We start from the raw sequence: 24,032 nt of genomic DNA on the forward strand, positions 1-24,032 counted from the left end.
CCGAAAAAAATAAACAAAAAGCTCTTAGCCTAACTTGACAAACAGTCCCAAGCCGTGGTTTGGCCCTTGCTCTACGCAAGAGTCATCTTCATTCCACTTGGGTCAAGACTACAGTTCACCAGCTCTGCAGTCTGCGTAGGGTCTGTAGGTCGTCTTCCACCTAATCAATCCAGCTTGCCCGCTATGCACCTCTACGTCTCGTCTCTGATGGATTGATTTCAAGAACCATCTTTAACGGGCTGTCGTCCGACATCCTTACGATATGCCCAGCCCACCGCAACCTGCCAATGTTCATTGTTTATTGTTTATTTGTAATTAAATTCATCTGACACTTGATCTTAAAGAATTGAAAACCTCAACTAAACTACAACAAAGTCGAACTAATTAGCCTTTTTTTGAATCAATGGATAGGTTCGTTAAATAAAATGCGGTGCTCGCACATCAAGAAGCGAAAGCAGCCAAGGTGAGTCGATTTCACCGTTGAGAAACTATCCAATTAGTATCGCTTGCTGAATTGATCGTCGTCGTTGCAGCGTATTTAAACCCAGGAGCAGACATAGGTCAGGATACGGAGGAAGTTCTGATGGATTGTGCCATGGTAAATCCTTTGGGTCCGGTCTGAGGAAACGTTTCTTTATGCGTTCGATTCTCCACGAGGTTTGATGTGGACACCATACTACAGCAGCAGTTTCCAAAAGAGGATGAACCAGAGCACAATATAGCGCCTTAAAACAGTGGGGATCGGAAAAATCTTTAGCTATTTTCGAGATAAATCCCAGTTGACGACTCGCTTTGGATATAACCGCTTAACGATGAAGGTCATACGTCATTTTCGTATCTAGCAGGATGCCGAGGTCGTTTACCTGATCAACTCTCGTGAGTGTAACGCCATCAATTTTGTACGCAAACTTAATAGGCTGGGAGATGCGATGAAATGTAATTACTACACGTTTGCCAATACTTAGAGTCAGCTTATTTTTTTACACTCACTGGCAAAAATATTAAGTAATTATTGCAGACGTTCACAATCCTTCGAGGAACGTACAACGAAATTAAGTTTCAGGTCATCCGCATAAATCAGCCTACAGTTAATCTCAAGCAATAGGGCGGCATCGTTTAAAAAATACAATAAAAAGCAGTGGACTCAGGTTGCTTCCTTGAGGAACCTCTGACGCGTTAGTAAAAGGTTTCGAAGTACATGGATTAATTTTAACTCCCAGTGCTCTATCCGAAAGGTACGATTTGAACCACGAAACTAGTTTTTTTTTTCTCATCTAAATCACGAAACTAGTTTACTTGAGGCGCCAAGTCGAGAGAGTTTACAGAGCAATATCCGATAACCAATCTTGTCGAAAGCTGTTTTCAAGTCGGTATATATCACATCCCTCTGAGCCTTCATTTCTATGGTCGCAATACGAATGTTCGTGGTGTGAACGATAAATGGCTCCCCAAGCATCTCCTGGTTTATTCGCCTATTCCACGGTCCGTTCTCCATCTGCATTGTACCGAAGATGGTACGCAACACCTTCCGCTCGAAGACCGCAAGGGCGCGTTGATTCCCCACAAGCATAGTTTCATGGCCGTAGAGGACTATTTACTAGAGTTTCACCATATATAATGCTAAATATAGGTACAATTGATCTCACCGGACTTCTCAAGAAGTTCGGCGTCATCTTGTGCAATTGTATGGTTTTCCTTTTGTATTTACACATCTGCTGCGTTCAATATATTTGCTGCATTGTCGTTTGACCACGAACACACTTGATAGGTTTCAACATTATATGCCGCCAATACCAATAATAATTCGTATAATATGTTGACGGCTGTGCGAAGATTGGTCATGCCAACCATCCCTCGGTGCTAAATGTTTTCGTTCTCTACATTTTAGTTCGTAAAATTGTTGAGTCTTCATTCGTCCAAAAAACAATGTTCGAACGATTAGTTTGACAATTGAGAGCTTCCTGTATTCCTTTTGTTAATCTTCGAAAGCCTGGGGCTTGTCTGATCAAGCGCTACTTTTTCGACGCAAGCGATTTTGACCTTTCCATTTCTATGATTATTATGGCTTTTTTCCGATTAGGTGTTACTGGTCCGTACATGTTGCGTCTCTAGTTTCTATCTTCCTTAGATTTTTAGTGATACTTCAGGTGCATCCTCGCCATGATCGGGATTGAATTTAAAAATTCAAAAAAAAAACTTCATGAGGAGAACTTGACATACTATTTTATTCCAAAAGACTGCATAATCGCATATATTAATATAATTTGTTCTAATACATAAATAAACATATCACTAACATCATTCAGTAAACAACTTTTCGCGAAAAAGGCTAAATTATTTAAACTCGAATAAACCAAACCGAACCAACAGGCATTCCGTATTCGAAACTGGCGATTTTGCAACAAATATATCATTGGCCATAAAAATTTCAAAACTATGTATGATTTCTATAATTATTTCTTGATTTAAAACTATTTATGTACACCTTAGAAATGGAGGGAATAATATTACTAAGATCACTTAATGCTTGTTTTTTCTAACAATATTGACAGAATACCTATAATACCTATAATAGGTACCGTGGAATGTGGTGAAATTGATCACTAGGGTGAAGTTGATCACCTACAAATGCGCGATTAAAGATGTTGATCGAAAGATACTGATCTTATGATACTATATAGGCAATGCAATTTACGTGTCCTAAAATGCAACTTTTGCAAGAACCACGAACCTGTCGAAGTTAAGCCCGGTGCAATATTACATATTTCCGAAAAAATCCTGTAATTTTCGAAAAAACACTGTAACGCAGTCGAAACTCAATCAAATTTAAACAAATAAGCTTCAAAATAACAAAAAAGTATTGAATTTACCTAAAATAATCTTAATTAAGGGTAAATTACTTTAAATTAAGTTAAGTGAGTAAAGTTTGATAAAGGTTCAAAAATATAATTTTCCTCAATTATTATTCCGTACCATTATTGTAATACTGATAATTTTTTTTTTGAACTTTCGCAACAATCCGATTTGAAATCCGTCTAACGATATTTAAATGAAGCAAATTTAGTAAACTGCATTTCGTTGACCAAAATAAATAAATTTTTACCTGATATAGGGTAGGGAACATATTCTAAGCAGCTTTAGGAACCGCCTGTGTATTGAGACGAAATACTCGAAATGTGTTGGGTGAAATTCAAACAGAAGTATATCAACAGACTAAACAATCAAAGTTTTCGATTCCATCATTGAAATTGTCGATATTGATCAAAATTCAGGAGTTCAAGGCCTGCTTTCTTCAACTGATTAAAATAGGCGCCACTGCTTAGACCGTTCCCTACCCTATCGTTATTTTTTCATAATCATGAACATATTGAATAATAGCATATTTGCAATAGAATGTATGGATATCAAGGGCGATCAATTTCACCCTGAGAAGAATCGAAGAATAGAAGTTTCACCAATAGCCATAGAGGCTTTCTTGATCACATACCAGTACTTGTTTTGAATATACACTATTTCGTGTTTCGTATTTAGTGTGAAAACAAGTTTTCCACTGTGTTGTATCTTAATCCCCACTATCATATCATCATATCTGATTCTAAGTTGAACAAAAAATTGTCAAGGACCAATAAAACCTATGATTGTCGATTTAATATTTTCTAATGTTGCGCTAGAATCAAAAGTGAAATGCTTTTTTAGTCTGTATGCACTCTGACTGTCAAAACTTGTTTGCACCGCGCAGTGTTTATTGTGTACTACGACTCCTCATTTGCATAAATTTTCAAAAATATTCAATACATTTCATTCAAAATTTTGAAACGCTTTAACAAAGACGGTTGTAAATTCGATTAGAGCACACCCAAAACAAACGGAGAAGATTTTGTCACTTTTGAGCAAAGAGATTAATAACTCAAAAGTAACAAAATATATGACGGCTTCCTGCAGGAGAACATACAACCAAGAGCCTCAATGTATGTGATAGCGAAACAAAACTCACTACATTTGTATTGATGCAATAACTAGCATTATTTCTATACCCTACATTCATTCATGAGCATAATCTCACCGGTCAGCTTCAAATATCTGATTAGAAACACTTTTGTTTCGTTCCCCACTGTTTACTTCAAGATGAAAAACATGTAACCAGAGTTACCCGAGAAGCGAATAAAGGCACGAATTTTGTATCATCAAACAGGTCTGAATGAGTACTCATAAAGCGATGAGTGTGTGCGAAATTTGTTACCAGAAGAAGAATTTTTAATTCTTGCTTTTGAAGTAACAAGGAAAAATTTTGCGTGCGGCAATTAGAACTTCATCATTATGTCTGTCAGCAACACCCATTGGCCGAAAACTAGGAGAAGACAATACTTAACAAACCAGACATGGTCTCTCACAACATTAACATAAACAATAAAAGAGTCTACTTTTGCTCAAACAATCATTTTACTTTCGGCTGGTGCAACCGTCGGACAAAATTCAGCAGCAGCGCGTAACAACAGCTGTAGCAGCAGCCTTATGTAGTTCTACTTCAACCTTGCAGTAAAGGCTCACAACCCTTCTGTTGTTTTAGTTTTCCGATTTCTCCCTAATGGCATGAAAGCCAATTTCACATCGGTCAACAATGTATAATGTCTTCGTTCTGTGGCATTTTTGTCAGCCCGCATCTTCCATCTGGCCTTACTTAGTTGTTTTTCTAAAACCCTCATAGCAAGCTGCGTTTGCTTTCATTTGTACAGCAGCGTTACTTCTCTAACACAAACATCAGAAATATAGAGTAAAGGTTTAGGCCAACATTTCGTTGTATTCTTGTAAACTTGCTCCATATTTATTTTCGTCCTGTAAGTTCTATCAGTACATATACACCCCACGGTGTTTCTGGTAGAAGAAACTTATCCGAAAAAAATTAGTATCCCTTCAACACTCGCCATTCGAAAGCTTAAGGTGTTCCCATTCATACATCACTAAAATTGAAATGTTCTATCGGCGGGTCTAGAACAATTTTTTTTAAACTTAGTTTTAATTGAAATGCTAGTGAAAAAGATATGGAGAACATGGTTCCGGGCTATTATGGTTATATCTAGAGTCAGATCATAGCTGGGACTTTCCGAAATTTAAAAGAAAAACCTAAGTTAATCCACCTAGCGGTCAGACCCAGCCTTTCTCATTCAAACTTATTATTTGTAAAAATAGATTTACATGGACGTTTCAATCCATTAAAAGTATATTCACTCTTTGTGTTCTAAAATATTGATGTTGTAATTGATGTATAAAATATGAAATTTGACGTAATGTCAGTGCTTAAGAAATAGCGAAATAAAAGAAATGACTCTTAATTTCGAACAATTTCATCACGGGCGATACCGGGTATGTTCAAATAGTACGAAACCACATTTAAATTATGTTGAGGCCACGTATATTGATCAAAGCAGGTATAGTTTTAAATCGTCTTTGAATTTCTCTTCGTTCCATAACTTTTGAACCACATATCAAGTTGTTATGAAGTTAGTTATTTGTAAGTTTCTCGTTCGTATGACGCTAGTTATGTTGAATAAGTCGTGTAATCTTTGAGATAAAAGACTCGTTGTTTTAACAATTTAATATATAACGGTTGCTTAAGTTCGACTATAATCAAATGGAATGGAAACATATAGGGCAGCCAAACATTGAAACCACTTGTTCAATCATAATTCATCAGTTAACCCTTAAATAGCCCGTTCATCTGATATCAATATTGTTCAAATCGATTGTGTAGTTTCTGAGATAATGAAGTTTCGCGATTTCCACATTTCGATACATTACAGACGAAGTTACGGTCCGATTACAGTTAAATTCAATAGGGTGTTATGAGGCAGCTGGACCTCTCATTTGACACTAATTTAGTGAAAATCGGTTCAGCCATCTCTGAGAAAAGTGAGTGAGTTTAAGTAGTCTTGTGAATATTTTACTTTTCATAGCTGGATTTCACATTTTTAAACATAACAGGCAAAGTTAAAAAAAATCAATAGGGTCTTATGGGGCAACTAGATCTTCCATTTGACACCGATTTTGTGAAAATCGGTCCAGCCATCTCTGAGAAACATGAGTGAGATTAAATAGTCTCGAGAACACGTTTCTTTGCATAACTTTTGAATCACATGTCCAATCTTAATAAAATTCAAAAGTTAAGGGTTTTTTAGGTAGCCCGTTCATTTGAAATTAATTTTGTTCAAATCGGTTTCGTAGTTTCTGAGATATTGATGTTTCGTGATTTTCACAATTTGATACTTAACCTCTAAACTAAAAATCCGATTACAAAAAAATTCAATAGGGTCTTATGGGGCAATAAGACCTTTCTTTCGCAATCAATTTCATTGAAATCGGTTTAGCCATCTCTGAGAAAATCGAGTGAGATTGGAAGAGCGTTACACACACACATACACACACACACACACATACAGAAAATGCTCAGCTCGCCGAACTGAGTCGAGTGATATATGACATTCGGCCCTTTTGAGTACTTTTATACCTTTAGTTTTTTCAGTGATTGCTATACCTTTCTAGGAGAAAGGCAAAACAAGACGAAGAAAAAGTTTCTTAGCTGCAGATTGTTTTTTATCAAGTGATTCAGCTGGATACTTAACTAATTAACAAACAAAAAGTATGACAAAAAGTATGACAAAAAGCAATAATTTAGAGATGTCCGCTATTATACAAAATTACGGCTCGAAGGAGTTGTTGATCATAGCTATCTGACGTTCCGGGAGCCTTCACTCGATTCCAGGTTGTGTTGAAATCAAAATGAACACTCTCACTAGCTTGCTCACCGTATTTACTCAATCCTGATTCTGTTGGCTCGCAAAAGTCTTCAATATGATATTTTAGAATATGGAGCTTAGAGGTTCCCGGCAAACTTGCTACCTCCCACGCTTTCGAGAAATTCTCAATCTTCGTTTTATAATCATTGCATAGCTTTTCCTAAAAACAACTCTTGAAGACGTCAGTAAATTGATCGAGCGCCCGAAATGTGGGTAATGATAACAAACAGAAAAAAAATAAAATATTTTCGAGCCCTTACCGTTTTGAGCAATCCCAATGCTCCACCGTTTTCTATAACATGTCAGTTCTTTATTGTGGCAATTTCGTCCCGTAAATCCATATTTACTGTGGCTCTTTTGTAAATGGTATTTACAATCCCAAGTGTTGTGTGGAGTGCTGGCGGTGGGCAAATGCCAACTATTGTATCGCTTTGTTTTCCATATATCAATGGTTAATCGATGCAATTGAAAAAATCCTTAGGCAATTTGCTTTGTGATCCTAGACCATTCCATTGCAATATTTCCACTATAAAAAACACAAACACTGCTAGGTTTACGATACCACGTGTTGATCCCGAATCAGAACAAGAGATAATAAATGGCCTACTTGGATCCTTTCCATGAATAGTTGTGTCCAATTTTTGTAAAGAAGTCCAAAAAATTTTAATTAAACGAGATTCAAATCAATGAAACTTGAAAAAATTGTTCTAGACCCGCCGATAGAACATTTCAAATTTGCTGTCATATAGAAGGAGACACCTTAAGCTTTCGAATGGTGAGTATTAGAGCGATACTATTTTTTTTTTTTTTCAAATAACATCTTCAACCAGAGACACCGTGACCCCCTTCAATTTTCAGCGTCTATGTATCTTTCGAACACTGAATCATTAACCCATGTTGGCCTAGGTTTTCGATTCATAGAACAGTATTTTAGAATTTATTTATGCATACCTGAGATGTGATAAACATATTCCGTTTTCTATATTTGATAGCTGGGAGTATTAGGTACAAAAAAACCTACCTGGCATACCTCCCCTCCCACCCCGTAGGGAGGGGAGCGTTTCGCGCAAATGTTTTCAAAAACACAATTTTTCAATAATTTTTTTAAACTAGAAAAAATAGTTGAAACTCTAAATATTGATATATTCTAGTAGCTTATAAATGAAATTATTTTTGTACTATATATCAATATTTTACAAGCATTACAATGCGCGCGTTTACCGAACAGTGGTCCAACACGTGTTCACAAGGGTGCTAAGAAACACGACTTTCCGAAGTCCGATTGAGCTGAAATACTACATAGGGACTCCTTTCGAGAAGACGAGACTTCTGAGCCCTACCGCTAAACGAAATTCGAAGATCAAATTTTCCTTTTACATACATTCCATTGGGATCGTAATTCAGACATTGTCACAAACCCTCACTATTCATCTATAAAAAATGTAATGTTCATGTATATTCTGAATGTTTCGAAGCTTCTGTGCAAATTTCAAACAAAATCATATTTTCCAGGATTCTTCACAAAAAAAATTTTATCACACATTGGCCCACTGTTCAGTAAACCGAACCTCGGTTGTAGAAAGTCGGTAATTTTTTTTGTAAATTTTGCTCGATAGAACCATACACACCTGTGTCGTGAAAATCTATCTAGTATAATATATATTTCAATTTCAGTTGTCAAAAGAGTGTTCGAGTAACTTTTGACGTGGGACTACGTCTTTCTTCACTATACTAAGGTACATTCTGGGAAAACTGGATTGAACATGTAACGTTTTTGGTTGGCGGAATGGAAGATTTTGGATGCTAATACCGCTCAAACAACTGTTCCGATTCCAATAGTTGATATACCGTTGGAAAGCTAAAACATACAAGATTTGTATAACATGATAATTTTAGTTGCCATTTTCTCATTACTCCGTGAAAATTGCGGGAAAGTTTGAAGGTCGATTATCCACATACATTTCTCATACGATTGGTATATTTCCCTAACGCAGACTTCAAAAACATAGACGAAATGATTTCACGCATTCAGTCATTGGCTAGCAATGCCAGCCAAATGGCATCGCATTCATCACCAAACGCAAGCGACGAAGAAAGCAGAGATTCCACGTGATTGGTTCTTCCCCCAATCACCCAAGTTCCCCACACTGAGTGACGCTATAAAAGGACATTCCGTGTTGAGAGAAGATCATTCCCTGGTCGACCGTCAAAGCGAACAGTTCGGCTTCCCTTCGATCTGAGTTGGACCCCACCAGTGGTAATCTAATTCAGATATCGTTGTTGGAATACAGTCCGAAACTGGACGTGAACGGCACTGGGGACCATTGGAAGCCGTTGAAAGGGACCATTGGAAGACTTGGAAGCCGTTTGGATGCTGCCGATAGTAATTTGTGTAGGTATAGTGTTTCGTATACCAAGTGTGTGTGTCTGAGTAGCGTTAGCGTGTGCATGTGTGTGTGTGTGCGTGTGTGTGAGTAGCGTGTGTGTGTGAGTAGTGTGTGTGAGTAGGGACGTTGCGATACCATTAAACATCGATACTTAGGATCGATACCTGTATCGAAAGCATGTACTGATATTTCGATTGTATCGAGGCTAATGTATCGATACCGGATTGTATCGTTGTGCGATACCAGTTCATTCAATTAAACCATTTATATAGACCACTTTACGAGACGTTTCTGAACTCAATCTATGAATGGAATTTTGACAGAAAGCTCTGAGTCGCTGACATAACGCACGTAAAAGCAACATCATTAACAGCAGAATACGTGACACCTGTCAGTTCGGAAAATGGTCTATAAATCTACTGAATCTAAAAACACAAGCTTCTGCAGAAACTTAGTCGAAAGTCGATTACGCTTTTCCTTAATAATTGATCCTGTTTTCGAAAAGAGCCGCTTGCATGGCTCTGTAGAATTCACCTTCGGATCTGCATGACCGTAGAAAAGGATCGTTCCCGTAGGTTATTCTATAGAAATTTCTGTTAAATTGGCATTGCCGATGAGATGGCATGCATGCATACGATGCATCAAAATGGCACAGGAAACAGCAAGTTTTCTGCTTCGTTCGTTCTTCTTTACAGGGTTGTTTTGAGTCTTTTCGATACTTAGAGGTGTGTATCGATATTGATGAAGTATCGCTGGTAAAACATCGATACCAAATATCCGAGTATCGGAAGCAGAAGGATCGATTCTGTATTAGTATCGGTGGTATCGCAACGTCCCTATGTGTGAGTAGCGTGTGTGTGAGTAGCGTGTGTGTGTGAGTAGCGTGTGTGTGTGAGTAGCGTGCGTGTGTGTGTGTGTGTGAGTAGCGTGTGTGTGTGTGTGTGTGTGTGAGTAGCGTGTGTGTGTGTGTGAGTAGCGTGTGTGAGTAGTGTGTGTGTGTGTGCGCGAATGTGTGTTTGTGTGAATGTGTGTTTTTGTGTGAATGTGTGTGTGTGTGTGTGTGTTAATGTGTGTGTGTAAGTAGCGTGGGTGTGTCTGAGGAGCGTGTGCTTGTGAGTAGTGTGTGTGTGTGTATATAACGTGTGTGTAAAACGTGGATGTGTGTATAACATGTGTGTGCAAAAATGCATTCATCCGAGGTAAATTTATTTATGATAGAATACTTTTGTAGGCAACAAGTTAATTATTTTTCCCTTGGCGAGATGAACCAACATTGGTCTTAGCCGTCCGATGGACATGGACGATGGACACAAACAAAAAAAATATTTTTCCTATCAGTTTGTATGCTTTGGTTCATGACAGGTGTATATGTTTTTTTTTGTTCATGGATTGTTGTGTATGGTATTTGTACGTTTGGTGTGTGTTATATACTATGGCATGGCAGAATTAAATATTTACACTCACAATAGTCCCACGTCAAGCCTACGTTTGGGCACTCAAGCACATACCCTTTAACTTTTTTTTTCTGGTTGAATATCTGCAATAAATAATAAAACAGAAGACTCATCATTTTTTAAACTCGATTAATTTCCTTCACATAGAATAGGTGAAACCTATTAGGTATGCAAGAGTTATACGTTATTTTTGTTGAAATCCTCATATTTGTTATAAAATTAGCAACATCTATGTAGCTATTTTTTGTTATGTGCGAGCTACAACGTATGTTGTAGGCTTGTTTTGCTGCATATCTTGTAACCAATCTGCACATTGGTGAAGATATTGAACTAGTGCCATCATATTGAACATATCAACAACTACATTTATTTCCGACAGAGGAAAAGCAGTTGTAATCGAGCGAACTATCGCGGAAAATTTCCGTGTAGTGCTTTTTCATTGAAATAAACTATGGATCTTAGTACTACATCTAAGTTCGCAGTATGTTGATCTTCTGTAAAGAAACATACTATAGGAAATGGATCAGCAAGCTTCCTAAAAGCATCTTTTACGTTTTAATGCTTTCAAAGGAAAATTTCTAGCCTTTGACACAATTTGTTTCCTATTACTGTCAGACAATTCTCAAATTCAAATGACAAGGTTCTATTATTCCTGCTTTGATATTTTGTAATGAGGTGCCCAAAGTTAACGAAGCCGTATTTTCGAAATCTTTAAATGGGCACATAAGATTATCTTTTTTTTTATTATTTGTTCAAATAGAGTAAACACCTTTGAACGACCGACATGCTCCATTACGTTTTATTTAACGTATTTATTTCGATGACCGGTGATGATTCTAGATGATTTTTGTGTCGGTTTCCACAAGTATTATGGTAAAATGTATCAAAAATGTAGAACTGAGAATAATTTTTAACTCAAAACAAGCTCTCCAATAAACCTCTTAAATGTTTCCATCTTCTAACTGCTGTCTTCTTCTTTGCGAGGATTAATAAATAATTTTTCATTTAACATTCCAAATCATGATCGCTGTGCCTGCGTTACACCCCGAAGCGATTCGCTTCTTCGGGTAATTACTCCAGCTGTTAACGAAACCATTAAGCTTAACCCGCCCGGGAGATGGCGGAACGAATTGGAACTAATTGATTCTGATAGTGATGGTGGTTATTTTTACTCTCTTTTGCAGATTCTGAATTTCGCTGTACGCTGCCGACGATTCCCGGGACCTAAACGGACCACATGTCTATCCAATGCCACCGGACGGTGTAAGTGTCAGTGACACCGGATAGCAGTGAATTCTGTGTCGCAGTTTTTTCCCAGCCACACCACAGCATCGAAAAATGAATGCGAATGTGCGACTAGTTTTGTACGTTTTGCGCACGTTGGCAGCACTGCGATGGCTACCGTGTCTGACGGTAAGTAATGAACAAACAAACAAACGACTACTAGTATTATGCAATGTGGCAGCAAATCTAGCGAGGATTAGTTTTTTTTTTGTACGGTAAATAAAGATAAAACATTTGATATTAGCTTTGAGAGTATGGCTTCCAGACTCTTATAGCGTTAAGCTTTGCTAAACAATTGAATAGGATGCTGCAACATATTGCTCTGTTTAACCTACATAGGTTTGGATTGTTGTGTGTAAGCAAAGTACATTGAAAATGTTGTTTTCAATGCTATATTGCATTAGAACTAAATTAAGTTCAAAGAACAGCAACTACGAACAATCACTTGTATATTAATTCGTCTTTGGACCTTCACTTTTATAGAACCGCATTTGTGGCGCCAATAAAAGCTTCGTTAGTCTGAAGTCAATCGACACCATAATTTGCACTTTTATAATTCCGACAAGTTTCACGCTCAAAGAAGACTCTCAGCGTCAGTCTGTCGCAACAACCCGTCAAGATTCACCGGAGAACGAATAAGGAGCGATTGTCTTTAAATATCTTTGTCTATGGCGTGGATAAAACTTATGACCCGAACCCCATCAACCGTTCTCGTTTATTATGTCGATCCTCCACACCTTAGGCAGTGCGAAATTACGCCGTGTTAGCAAACGATTTGGAAACAAAATTATGCTATAAATACTTACGATACCGGGTTACAGAGGTTGAAACTGTAAGGCATGTTCTGCTAACAATCACTTGACGTTATTTAACATAGACGTATGATCACATAAACAATAAACTCGATAAACCGCACCGAACATCCTCGCGCAGTGCATAAGACACTTCCATTCGGACTATCACATTTTCCCCAGAACTGCACCATCAAGATCTTCAATTAGTTTCTCCCTCGCAGATGCCACCTTTGGAGTTTGTGTCTCCCCGAAGAATGCACTCCTTTCATCTAGCTTCGCACTTTGGCATGAAAACGTGGAACTGATTTGCTCAATTTATGCGCATCAAACCGCGTCGCATCATGTCTCCTCCTTGCTGTGGGTGGAATGCGGAGGAAAACTGTCGTGCCTATATTTAATTTTTTACACTCTCTCGAGGCAGGGGCAGGAACACAGTGTACGCCGGGAATTGGTTATATTTACTAGCAATGATTCGCGTGAGATGCACAAATGCAGCCGGATCGACGCGGCGACGTGGCGACTGGAACCAGGCAGTCGTAGAATAATTAAAAGTTCATCAACTTTGCCTCAACGGGAAACTGTTGAGGCATGCAAACCCTGACTGGCTCGGGTGATGTTTAGCTCTAGATCATTGTCCTCCCGGGGTGCGATGAAACACTGTTGGTTAATCAGCGTTTATCTATTCTGATATTTTTGGTCTAGTCTTGTCACATATTACAATGTAAAAATATTTGGATGGGAAGTCTTCTCTAAATTGCAATCGGTGAGAAAGTGTAAAATTAATGAGCTTGAAAAAAATAGGGTTATTTTATACCAATTGGAACAATTAAATGAGCGAAAATTCCAGGAAAGGCATGAACCAATTTAATACGTGAGATGCCACAACCGACTCTTCATTACGCTGCTAACGTCCATATGTTTTCTGTTCGTTATTTTCGTAGGTACTCTTCCGTGAACGAATCTATTAATATTGACTTGAAAACAAAAACTCTATGGGCCTAACCGTTTGCATATCTCCCTCAAAGTGCTCAAAGTATGGTTCACACTGGCTGCCTGATTTGGTGTCAAACTGGCGTAAACAGCAAAAACCGAAGTCAAGCTCAGTCAAATGTCTCCGATCAGCAACAACTTGATGGATGCCGTTGACACATTGCCGGGTCAAGCGGACTTCGACACCGATATTCACCATGGAGCAAAGAAAAATTGGTTCTAGATGTCCATTCATTATATCAGCTCTAACCCTTGCCCCAATCAACGTCAGAACTCAACAGTTAATCAGCGGTTCAAGAAAATAATTAACACCGTTACAGCAATCAAATCGCGATTGACAAGACAAATTATGCTCTGCTTAGAATGCAGTAGCACGACAAGCAGTAGCACTTGGTGTGTCAAAACATCATTTCAGGAGTCACCATAAATCAGACACCCCTCAGAGTGGAGTTTATAAATCTAAATAATAGAACGAAAGTTCACGATATTCGAAGAATCCGGTCATCTTTCTTGTGGTTCTTTTGGCTGAGCTCGAAGGCAGCAAGCGGATAGTGGATGGAAGAAAACCGGGAATGTTTGGCTTCCCATCAATGTCCCATTATGCGCAGTGTGCTTTGTCAAAAGTATGCTCATGGTGGGAGGAAGATGGGGCCCGAGCTCTAAACGATTAACGACGTACATAAAACGGTATGAGATTAGAAAAGAAAACAACCAATTAGAGCATTCGTCTGAGGTTTCCTTCCTTGTTTTTTTTTTTCGTTGGAGCTCGTCATCATTCACTGCAATTAAGCGGATTGTTAGAGGAAAAAAATTGTGGGCAATGCTTATCCGAGTTTTCCGATCCTCCGGTTTTGGATGTGTGTTTGGAGGTTTTTTATTCTGTCTAGTGTAAACATCGATTAATCGGATATTCAATCGAGTGAGATGATTTATTATACACTGTTTAACTAAGCACTGCTAAATGACTGCCTAAACTTTCTTCTGGTTGAAAATATGATGAAAAATTATTCCCGTTATTTGGATGAGTTTGAGTTTTCTTATCTAAAAATAGATAATATTCTATGTTTCTCATACTTTGCGGTAATAATCGCATTTTTCTTGTTTTAGATTGTAGACCACCAAGCACGAAAAACATATTTTCTGTATTCTGTATCCAAGCAAAATGTCGATAATTGATTACCTCAATTAAGAGTTTCTATTATCCAATGTTGATAGTTTACCGCTAATTAATAAAATAAACATTTTTGTGTTGTTTCTCATGATTATCGGTAACTTGATTCAGCAGCCAAGGGGAACGCAAATATTGTTTTAACTTTCAAAAACCTAAGCTCGATCGGACATATTTAAAAAATGTCTCAAATCTCTCAAAGTTTCCATGTTTTTACAATCGAAAGTTTAACCCGAATCAGCCTAGAATTCCCCGTGAATGTTTTTTTATCAACTTCGGATAGCTACTGCGTCCACGTGTGAAACTGAACTAACTTGATGTTTTCGATTTTTTTCTGTCACATGGATTGGATTTTGGTTTTTGAGGAGCAAATGTAACAATGAAGATAGAAAATTAAATTAACTGAAGAATATGATAGGTAGTAGTTCTATTCGAAATCCAATCCGAAATTCAAAATAACGACTTGAATAGAGGTTTCTAGAGGTTGTTGAGAACAAAACATAATTCTGTAGTAGTTTGACACCCCTCCATCCTCTAAAAGGGAGGGCTCTCATACGAATAAAACACAAATTCCTGCATAACTCCAAAACTAATGAAGCAAATGGAACCAAATTCGGCATGCGGATCTTTTTTTTTTTGGTAGTAAACTGTTAAATAAAGGTTCGATACCCCTTCCTTCTCTGGAAGAGAGGATCCTATACAAATGAAACATAAATTTCTGCATAACCAATATAAGCGTATGGATGTTTTGGGAGCAAAAGTTATTGCCTGTGGTAGTTTGACACTCTTCTCTCCTCTGCAAGGGAGGGCCCGAGCCTTTGGCATCCCTATACTGAGTAACAGTGAATGACAATTAACTCATGTCCTGGGCTCAAATTAATTTGTGCCCGCTGTCAGCAGTAAGATAAAGATGTATGAAAAGAAGCGGTGATATGCTATCTCGTTTACACATGCGTGGAGATGTTAGCCCTTGAAACATGGCGTGATCCAAAGGGGTGGGAGGGCCCATACAAACGAAACACAAATTCCTGCATAACTCAGGAACTAATCAAGTAAATAAAACCAAATATGACATGCGGATGTTTATAGGATTAATAAATTTCTAAATGCTGGTCGTCTGGAAGAAAGCGGTCCCATGCAAATGAAACAAATAGAAAAAATGGTCTAATACCAATACCATTTCCGGATTCAGAATAATTCCCAGATGCCAGAAATGGACACCACATGCGACTTCCGTTTTCTGGAAAACAGCTGAAAGTGTCCAAATACCACCCAATATGATTATTTCCGGAATCATAATGATTCACAGAGGCCACACATCGACCTCGGACATCAGTTTGAATTCTAAGATGGCGACTTCCGTTTAAAAAATTAAAAAAACAGCCCAAAATGACCAAATTCCACCTCATTTGCGTTTTTTGGAACCAGAATTATACACAAAAGTGAAAAATCGACCACAGTCACCATTTTTAATTCTAAGATGGTGACTTCCGGTGTCAAATGCCATCCAATATACATTGGCAACTCTGCTCAAGTTTGTTTACACCACCGCGTTTTCGCTCCATTTATATGATCAAACTACTAGTGGACAAGTCATTATTTGCGGCTTAGGCTTATTTCGTGCCAAAGTGAAGTAGTGAAGTTAGTACCAGCTATTTGCAAACAGTGCAGTTTCATGCGAAAACTAGCTTACGGTGGCATTTTATTGTTACTGGTGTACGACTGGTATTGCTGCCGTTGCATTCGAGGATGTGATGAGAAATGCACAACTATTTTGATTGTGCAAATCCTGTACATCGTTGATAAAGGACATTCGGGTTAGGAATGCTGCTTGCTCTGCTCACGAAACGGGTTTGGAAGGAGCATTAAATAACCATAGTGGCATTATGGAGAATCTCAACTGAACTGAAGAATGAGATCAGAACCAACTTCGCCACGTTGATGGATTCGAATTCGTTTACGCCACGATCGATCAGACGCACCGCTACGAATTCCCGATTTCCCAAACCTCGTCGACTGTTCAATGCCGATAACAACCAGTCCAATAAACCAGCTTTATTGCACGGCACGGGCACTACGTCTTCTTCCTCCACCGAATTTACAGTTGTCCCTGCAGCTAGACCAAAATTTTGCCTATACCTTTCGCGGATCGCTTGCTAGGTTTCTGTGGAACAAATTACCGCCCTTGCCAGGAAACGTCTTGGAACGGAGGATACTCTTGTGGCTCGGCTAGTAGCGAAAGGAAGAGATTTCAACACTCTTTCTTTTATTTCTTTCTAAATACTCATGAACGTTGAGTTAAAGGAAAAAAAGCTCTATCAACTTCCACTTGGCCTAGGGGAATTGTTTACCGCGAGTTCTCTGATAACAGATCTAGTGAAAATTTTTGGCAACCGAAACCTACTACGAACGACCCACCTCACATTTTACTGGATCCAGACGTAGCAGCAATGAACGAATAAACTGTACCCCAAGACGCATATATACAGAAAGTTTGCGCGACGCACCGTAGAAAGCACTATGGAGACCTCTTCTCGCTTCGTCACAGTCGTGCCATATGCTGCCAGCGTTCATCGGAGTCGTCGCGGCCCTGTGATCAATTCCGCAGAAGTGGTTCTCCAGCCTGCTCCTCCAGGCAAGCATTCCTACTTCTTTGAACATGCACTTCCTGATCACTCACCCGCTTCCAGTCTTCTATCGGCCGCTGGTGCCATCCACCCTGCTACTGATCTACATCCACGTTCAAAACCAGCATCTCGCTCAAGCCGTCATCTTTTATGCTACTCAGCCGACATGTCATCATCCCCGGGACGCACATCATACCGCAGTATGGAAGCCCTAGATCCGCCTAGCCCAGTCGTGTCAACCACTGGTTCGCGTCAATCTCCAACTATGAGTTCCCGTCTTCAAAGTCGTCCCGGCCCTGGCTCTAGTGTTGGTTTTATGGGCTTTCAAACTGCCAGTCTTGGCAAGTATTCGTGGTTTGACAGTGTTTCTCGATCTGACACACTCTCCATTCCTAGGAATCCGGTTACACCTTATCAACTTTTGATATATTATCAAAATGTTAGTGGTATCAACTCTAGCTTAATAGACTAGCAGACTAGAGTTACACATTTTATTTGTATCGTGTACATTCCGCCAGATCACGTAAATGCTGCTCAAGGAGGCAACTATCTCCTTGAGCAGCATTTACGTTCGCTTGAATGGAGTGTCTCCCAGATGGGTGTAAGAGACAATATCGCGATTCTCGGCGATTTTAACCTGCGTGAAATTTCCTGGGTGCAAGACTCCCGTGGCTTCCTCTTTCCGGATCCTGGTCGCTCTTCGCTTAGACTGGCTTTAATCAATTTGTTGAATGGTTATTGTACAGCAGTACTCAAACAGGTCAATGAGATATGAAGTAGTAACAGACGTACGCTTGATCTCTGTTTCGTTAGCGAGAAAACAGGCTTGGATTGTTCAGTCTCTCGCGCTCCTGCATCCCTCGTAAAAGATTGCAGATATCATCCCCCTCTCATATAAACTATGCCAGTGAATTTGGAAAATTGTTTCAATGACGTGATTGAGAGTGTGTTGTACGATTTAGGCAAAGATAATTTCGACGACATGAACGCGTTTCTTGCAAGTATCGATTGGGAGGAGACATTCCGTGATCTTGATGCTGATTGCGCGGCATCTGCTTTGTCTGCCACGTAAACATTGCCGGAAACCTGCAAAACCTGCCTGGTCTAATTGACAATTAAGGTTACTGAAGAGAAGCAAAAGATCCGCACTCCGACTACATAGCGAGCATCGTACCGTAGTCACATTGCATTTCGTCGGAACAGCATGGCTTTATGCCTAAGAGGTCAACTACGACAAATTTAGCCACCTTCACGTCGTTTATCAAACGAGAGATAGAAAATGGACATCAGGTACGCGCTATCTATACTGATCTCTCTGCAGCATTTGATAAGATATACCACGAAATTGCACTGACGAAGTTTGACCGTATGGGCATCGACAATAACATGTTGGCCTGGCTACGTTCTTACCTCATCGGCCGGAATATGTCGGTGGAGATCGGTGATTTTGTCGCATCGCCAATTGTTGTCTCGTCTGGAGTCCCTCAAGGGAGCCATCTCGGTTCATTCCTTTTCCTGCTATATATGAACGATGTTCACAGCACCATCAAACGCTTCAAGCTATCGTACGCTGACGACCTTAAGCTATACTTCGTCAGAAAGGACCACGCTGATGCTTCCTTCCTACAACAGCAACTGGAGCTGTTTGGAACTTGGTGCTGCATCAAACGGATGTCCCTGAACGTGTCTCAATGCTCAGCAATCTCGTTTGGCCGTAAGCGCGCTCTATACCATCACAACTACTTGCTTTTTGGTACTGAGTTGAAGAGTGAAACGACAGTAAAAAATCTAGGATAGCTACTTGATTCGAAGCTAAACTTTAAAGAACACGTTTCATTAATCTTTCCAAGGCTTCTTCCCAGTTAGGTTTCATCTTGAGAGTTTCCGAGAAATTCCGCGACATTTATTGCCTGAAGGCTCTATTCTGTGCTCTGGTACGTTCAATACTGGAATATGCTGCAGTAATTTGCTCTCCTATTTATCAAAATGACACACAGAGGTTTGAAGTAGTTCAGCGGAAGTTTGTTCGCTTTGCCCCGGCGTGACCCCTCAACTTACCTGGGTATGCCGATCGGTGTAAACTTATCAATTTAGAGTTGCTAGAAGCGAGGCGATATGTGGCTAAAGCTTGCTTTGTAAGCGATCTGCTGCAAGGAAACTTTGACTGCTATGCTCTACTGGGTCTTCTTGACATAAACACACGACATCGCAATACTCGCTCTCATACATTCCTTCACATCCAGCACAGACACCAGAAATTCGGTTTCTGTAACAGCCCATAGTGAGCCCATACAAATTAATGATGGGTGATGCATAGAAGCCAAGAATCGGTTCTGGATACCATTTTCAATTCTAAGATGGGTATTTCCAACTTCTGGAATACAGCCCAAAATAACGTATTCAATAACTGATTTCTCATGCATTTGCAGACTATAAACAAATCGCAAGGTCAATCTTTGGATGTATGTAGGATCAATTGAAAATGTTTGAAGTTATCAAAATAAATAAAAAATGGGCGGGACGAAGTTTGCTGGGTCAGCTAGTCATAAAATATAGATCCAAAAATCCAAAATTTTGTATGTGAATGTCTTAACCCTTTATAAGGCAGTGGCAACTATATTGCCACCAACAACTTTCGTTTTTTTCTGCTTCATAATTACGAGCTATGATCAGTGATCAGAAATAAACAATAAAATTTAATCACATTTTTTTTAGCCTCGGCCCGTAAAAGGGTTAAGAAACAAGAAATATTTCTATAGCAGTTTGAAATCCCTCTCTGCTCTAGAAGGGAGGACTCCCACACAAACAAAATTCAAATATCTGTATAGCTCAAGATTTATTCAAGCAATTTGATTCGAATTTGGCATGTTATGGTTTAAAAGAGCAAGAAATATTTTTATGGTTGACTGATACTTCTCCTTTTGTTAGAAGGGAGCGTTTCCAAACAAATAAAATATAATTTTTAACATAACTCGAGAACTAATCAAGTAAATGAAACCAAATTTGGCATTTAAAGGTTTTTGAGAGCAAGAAATATTCCAATGGTGTTTCGACAACACTCCGCTCTTCTGGAAGGGAGGGTTCTCATACGAATGAAAGACAAACTGTTGCATAACTCGACAACTAATCAAATAAATGAAACCTAATTTGCCATAAAGCTGTTTTTAGGAATGGGATTTGTTTCTATGATAATATGACACCCCTCCCTACTCTGAAAAAGGGGGTCTATGCAAATTTCGGCGTAACTTCAGAACTAATCAAGCAAATGGAACAAAATTTGGCATGTAGGGGTTTTTGGGAGCAAGAAATACTTTGTATAACTTGAGTATTAATCAAGCAAATAAAATCAAATTTGGCATGTGAAGATATTTGGGAGCAAGAAATATTTCTATGGGCGTTCTACACGCCTCCCTCTTCCAAGGAAGGGTTTCATACAAATTTCATGCTGCATTTGTATGAAGCACAAATTTCTACATAACTCAAGAACTAATCTAGCAAATGGAACCAAATTTGGAAAGTGAAGATTTTGGAGTACAAGATACGTTTCAATAATGGTTTGACACTCCTTCCTACTCAAGAGGGGAGGTGATCCCACACACATGAAACACATATTCCAACTGTTTTTTACACAGAATCCAAAAACCCGACCCCGGACACCTTTTTACGATTCTGGTTTCTGGAAAATAGACCAAATTGAGTATTTTGGAAACCTGGATGATACCCAGAGGTCAGCAATTGAGTTCATGTTAGAATCTAGCGGTGTTTTGACCAATTGGTAAGTCGGTTCAATGATGGCAATTTTGGTCACGGGTTATTTTCAAACAAGTTTATTTCTTGTCTAGGCCAACGTTTCGAAAATATATTTCCTCGTCATCAGGACAAAAACAATTACAACAGGTTTTCGTCAAGTGGTGGGAGATGAATTTTGTCACAAATATATACTGAACTACAACAGTATCTTCCAACACACATCACACACGATCGTGTTTTTTTAATTGAAGAGCAGCTATCTGAACAATTTGTTCCAGACTGTCGTATACAAACTCCTTCATACGACACTGTATAATATAAACAAACAATTATTTAAAAGTATTGAACCAAGCAAGTAAGTTCCGTTACACGCCGCACAGCTGTTTTGTTATTAGACTCCCTTAGCCAGTCCTCACCGGTGTACGCACTAACTGTTGTGGCGCGAACACCAGGCGAGTGCTCGATTCAACCACATAGCACGCGATATGCTGCGTTGGAGTTTTTATGCTCAATTTCTCCAACCGTTTCCAGCAGGAGTTAATTTGGCCAGACAATTACACACATAGAATTAAGCATTTCGGCAATTGCATTTGCCTATAAAAGCATATATTTTTCAATAAAGGATCAATCATTAATTAGCATTCCGCAGCGACTGGTCTACTCCAGTTCGTCTTACCGGCTGGCTAAAGAAACTCAAGACTATCGTCAATTTTGTCACAAGCAGTGTTGGAATTATCAGCGAAATATCATTTTCAAATGTGATACTTTTTCGCTCCCGAACTTTCTGTCGCTCATTTCACACGCTGATATATCCCGATTGAGCTTCGAGGTGCGGGAAAATGAAACACCATGAACTTGATTCGGCGCAACTCACCGATGCCACGATATGAAAAGAATCAAATTTTTCTTTCTCTCTATCTCTTTACATCACATTCGCTCATGATACATCAAGAGCAAATATCGTAGATGGAATATCATGAAATGATTCGTGATATTGTTCGACAAAATATCCCGTTCTTTACCCGCTCTTCAACCAGATGGCTGATTGTATACATTTCATTGACGTCAAGTGCACTGAAGGGGCTGATGGGTGGTTCTAATGTAAAGCTTTATAGTCGTTGCAGATGACAGTACAAACTGAGTTTATGAGTAATAAGAATTGGAAAGTCATTTCACTTCGCTGGGATAGGGTTAATTATATATCAAACAGATGAAAAGGATAAGTGTTTTTATAGAACAGCATTCATACGCTACAACAACGCAAAACAAAGTCTTGGTACTATATTACGATTCGGAACTCGACCTTATGTTTATAAATACAGACATGTACTATAATAACAGCAACTAAAAAAGTTTAATGAAAAAGGACAAAATTTGAGTTTTATTTAGGGTCAAATTCAAATGGTAAATAAGTGCCAGTTTATTGCTTTGTGCATAATCACAATAACGCACGGCAATTCAATAGGATGAGTTATCATTCTGTTCTGAAGCTTTTCCGATTTTAAACAGTTTACTTTTAGCGAATTTCCTTATTCCACCAGCTCACCTCGTTTTGACCTGGTAGCAACCTAACTGCTGTCAAAACCCTTCTTTATTCGCTTGATTTTGACCCAGTGGCGTGCTGCCAGAAGCGCACTGTAAAATTTGTCAGCTCTAACTCACCACCACACGTGCTTAGTTCGTAAACAATTATCTGGCATTTCTTCCTTACTTTCGTCGTAAACCGTGCTGTCGTTTCTTTATTCCTCGGTCGATTTGCCCTGACACAGTGGAATAAAGAAATTCGCTGTTTGGTTTCGGTTATTATCCATTGCTTAAAAGCTCGCATCCAATTGCTGTCGCGCGTCGAGTCTGTAAGACTTCCAAACAACTACTAACAAAATTCCCGCCCAAGCGATTGAGTGAAACGAAAAATTTCAAAACCGAATATCAATATGAGTTTCGCTCGCATGTGAGATGGAGACAAAAATATCCTCTACAATACCAGCTGAAACTGATTCTCGTATGGTGTTTTCATGAACTTGTAGATCAAATATCGTTGATGATCTTCTTGTGCGAAGTTCTCCGGGGATTTTTTTGTGCATTGAGCGGTGAGTGAACTTTTTTTTTATCATGATTATTCCAACACTGACCACAAGTAAAGAAAATCTCAAAGTCCCAAAAGTACAGTCATTATTATTACAGTAAATGGCTTCGTATCTTCGTGTCTTCGTATAACGGTAACAGACTCCAGATTTATAACATTTCAAGTTGTGGGCTTTTCAATTTGGGACTCGTGAATCTAGTTCTGAATCAAGACAAAAAATATCCTGTGAAAAGGTAAGGAAAATTTTCCCTACTTTCAGATTACCTAATCCAGAATCTGAATTTTGAAATTTAAAGCCTAGAATCCAGAATTTGGAGACAGTGTTCAGAAGTTCAAAACCCGGGGTTCAGATTACAGAATCAAAAATCCAGAATTCAGTATCTAAATCCTAAAGTGTAATGTTCTAAGTTCATTTTCGGAAGTCACATTTCAATATTCCAAATCCACGATTCGGTGTTAGGATGATAAAATTCATCATAAAACATTGCTCAAAGCCGAGAACTCAGAGCTCAGTGTAAGTTTGCATCAGACTTATGGTCAACTTGTTCGAAAATCCGAGGACCAGATTTCATAGTCTAAGTACCAGATACCAGAATTTAAGACCTAGTATAAGTATCAATATTTCAAATTACGTACTCTTATTTCATAGTCCAGAATCTAGCTCCGTCGGTATACAAAAATCAGATACTATTACTTACAGT

General features: G+C 38.8%; 1 protein-coding gene across 2 annotated transcripts in view; it reads left to right on the forward strand.

Moving 5' to 3' along the window:
- The window catches only part of LOC129724307 (uncharacterized), a 153,349-nt gene that overhangs the window by 51,337 nt on the left and 77,980 nt on the right, over positions 1 to 24,032 (forward strand). For both annotated transcript variants that reach the window (XM_055679064.1, XM_055679063.1), the window contains exon 3: positions 11,817 to 12,045. In XM_055679064.1, the coding sequence (XP_055535039.1) occupies positions 11,971 to 12,045 (75 nt within the window). In that variant the 5' untranslated portion in view covers positions 11,817 to 11,970. The remainder of the gene's footprint in view (positions 1 to 11,816; positions 12,046 to 24,032) is intronic.

Source organism: Wyeomyia smithii, chromosome 2, assembly GCF_029784165.1.
Source record: "Wyeomyia smithii strain HCP4-BCI-WySm-NY-G18 chromosome 2, ASM2978416v1, whole genome shotgun sequence".
Lineage (NCBI taxonomy): Eukaryota > Metazoa > Arthropoda > Insecta > Diptera > Culicidae > Wyeomyia > Wyeomyia smithii.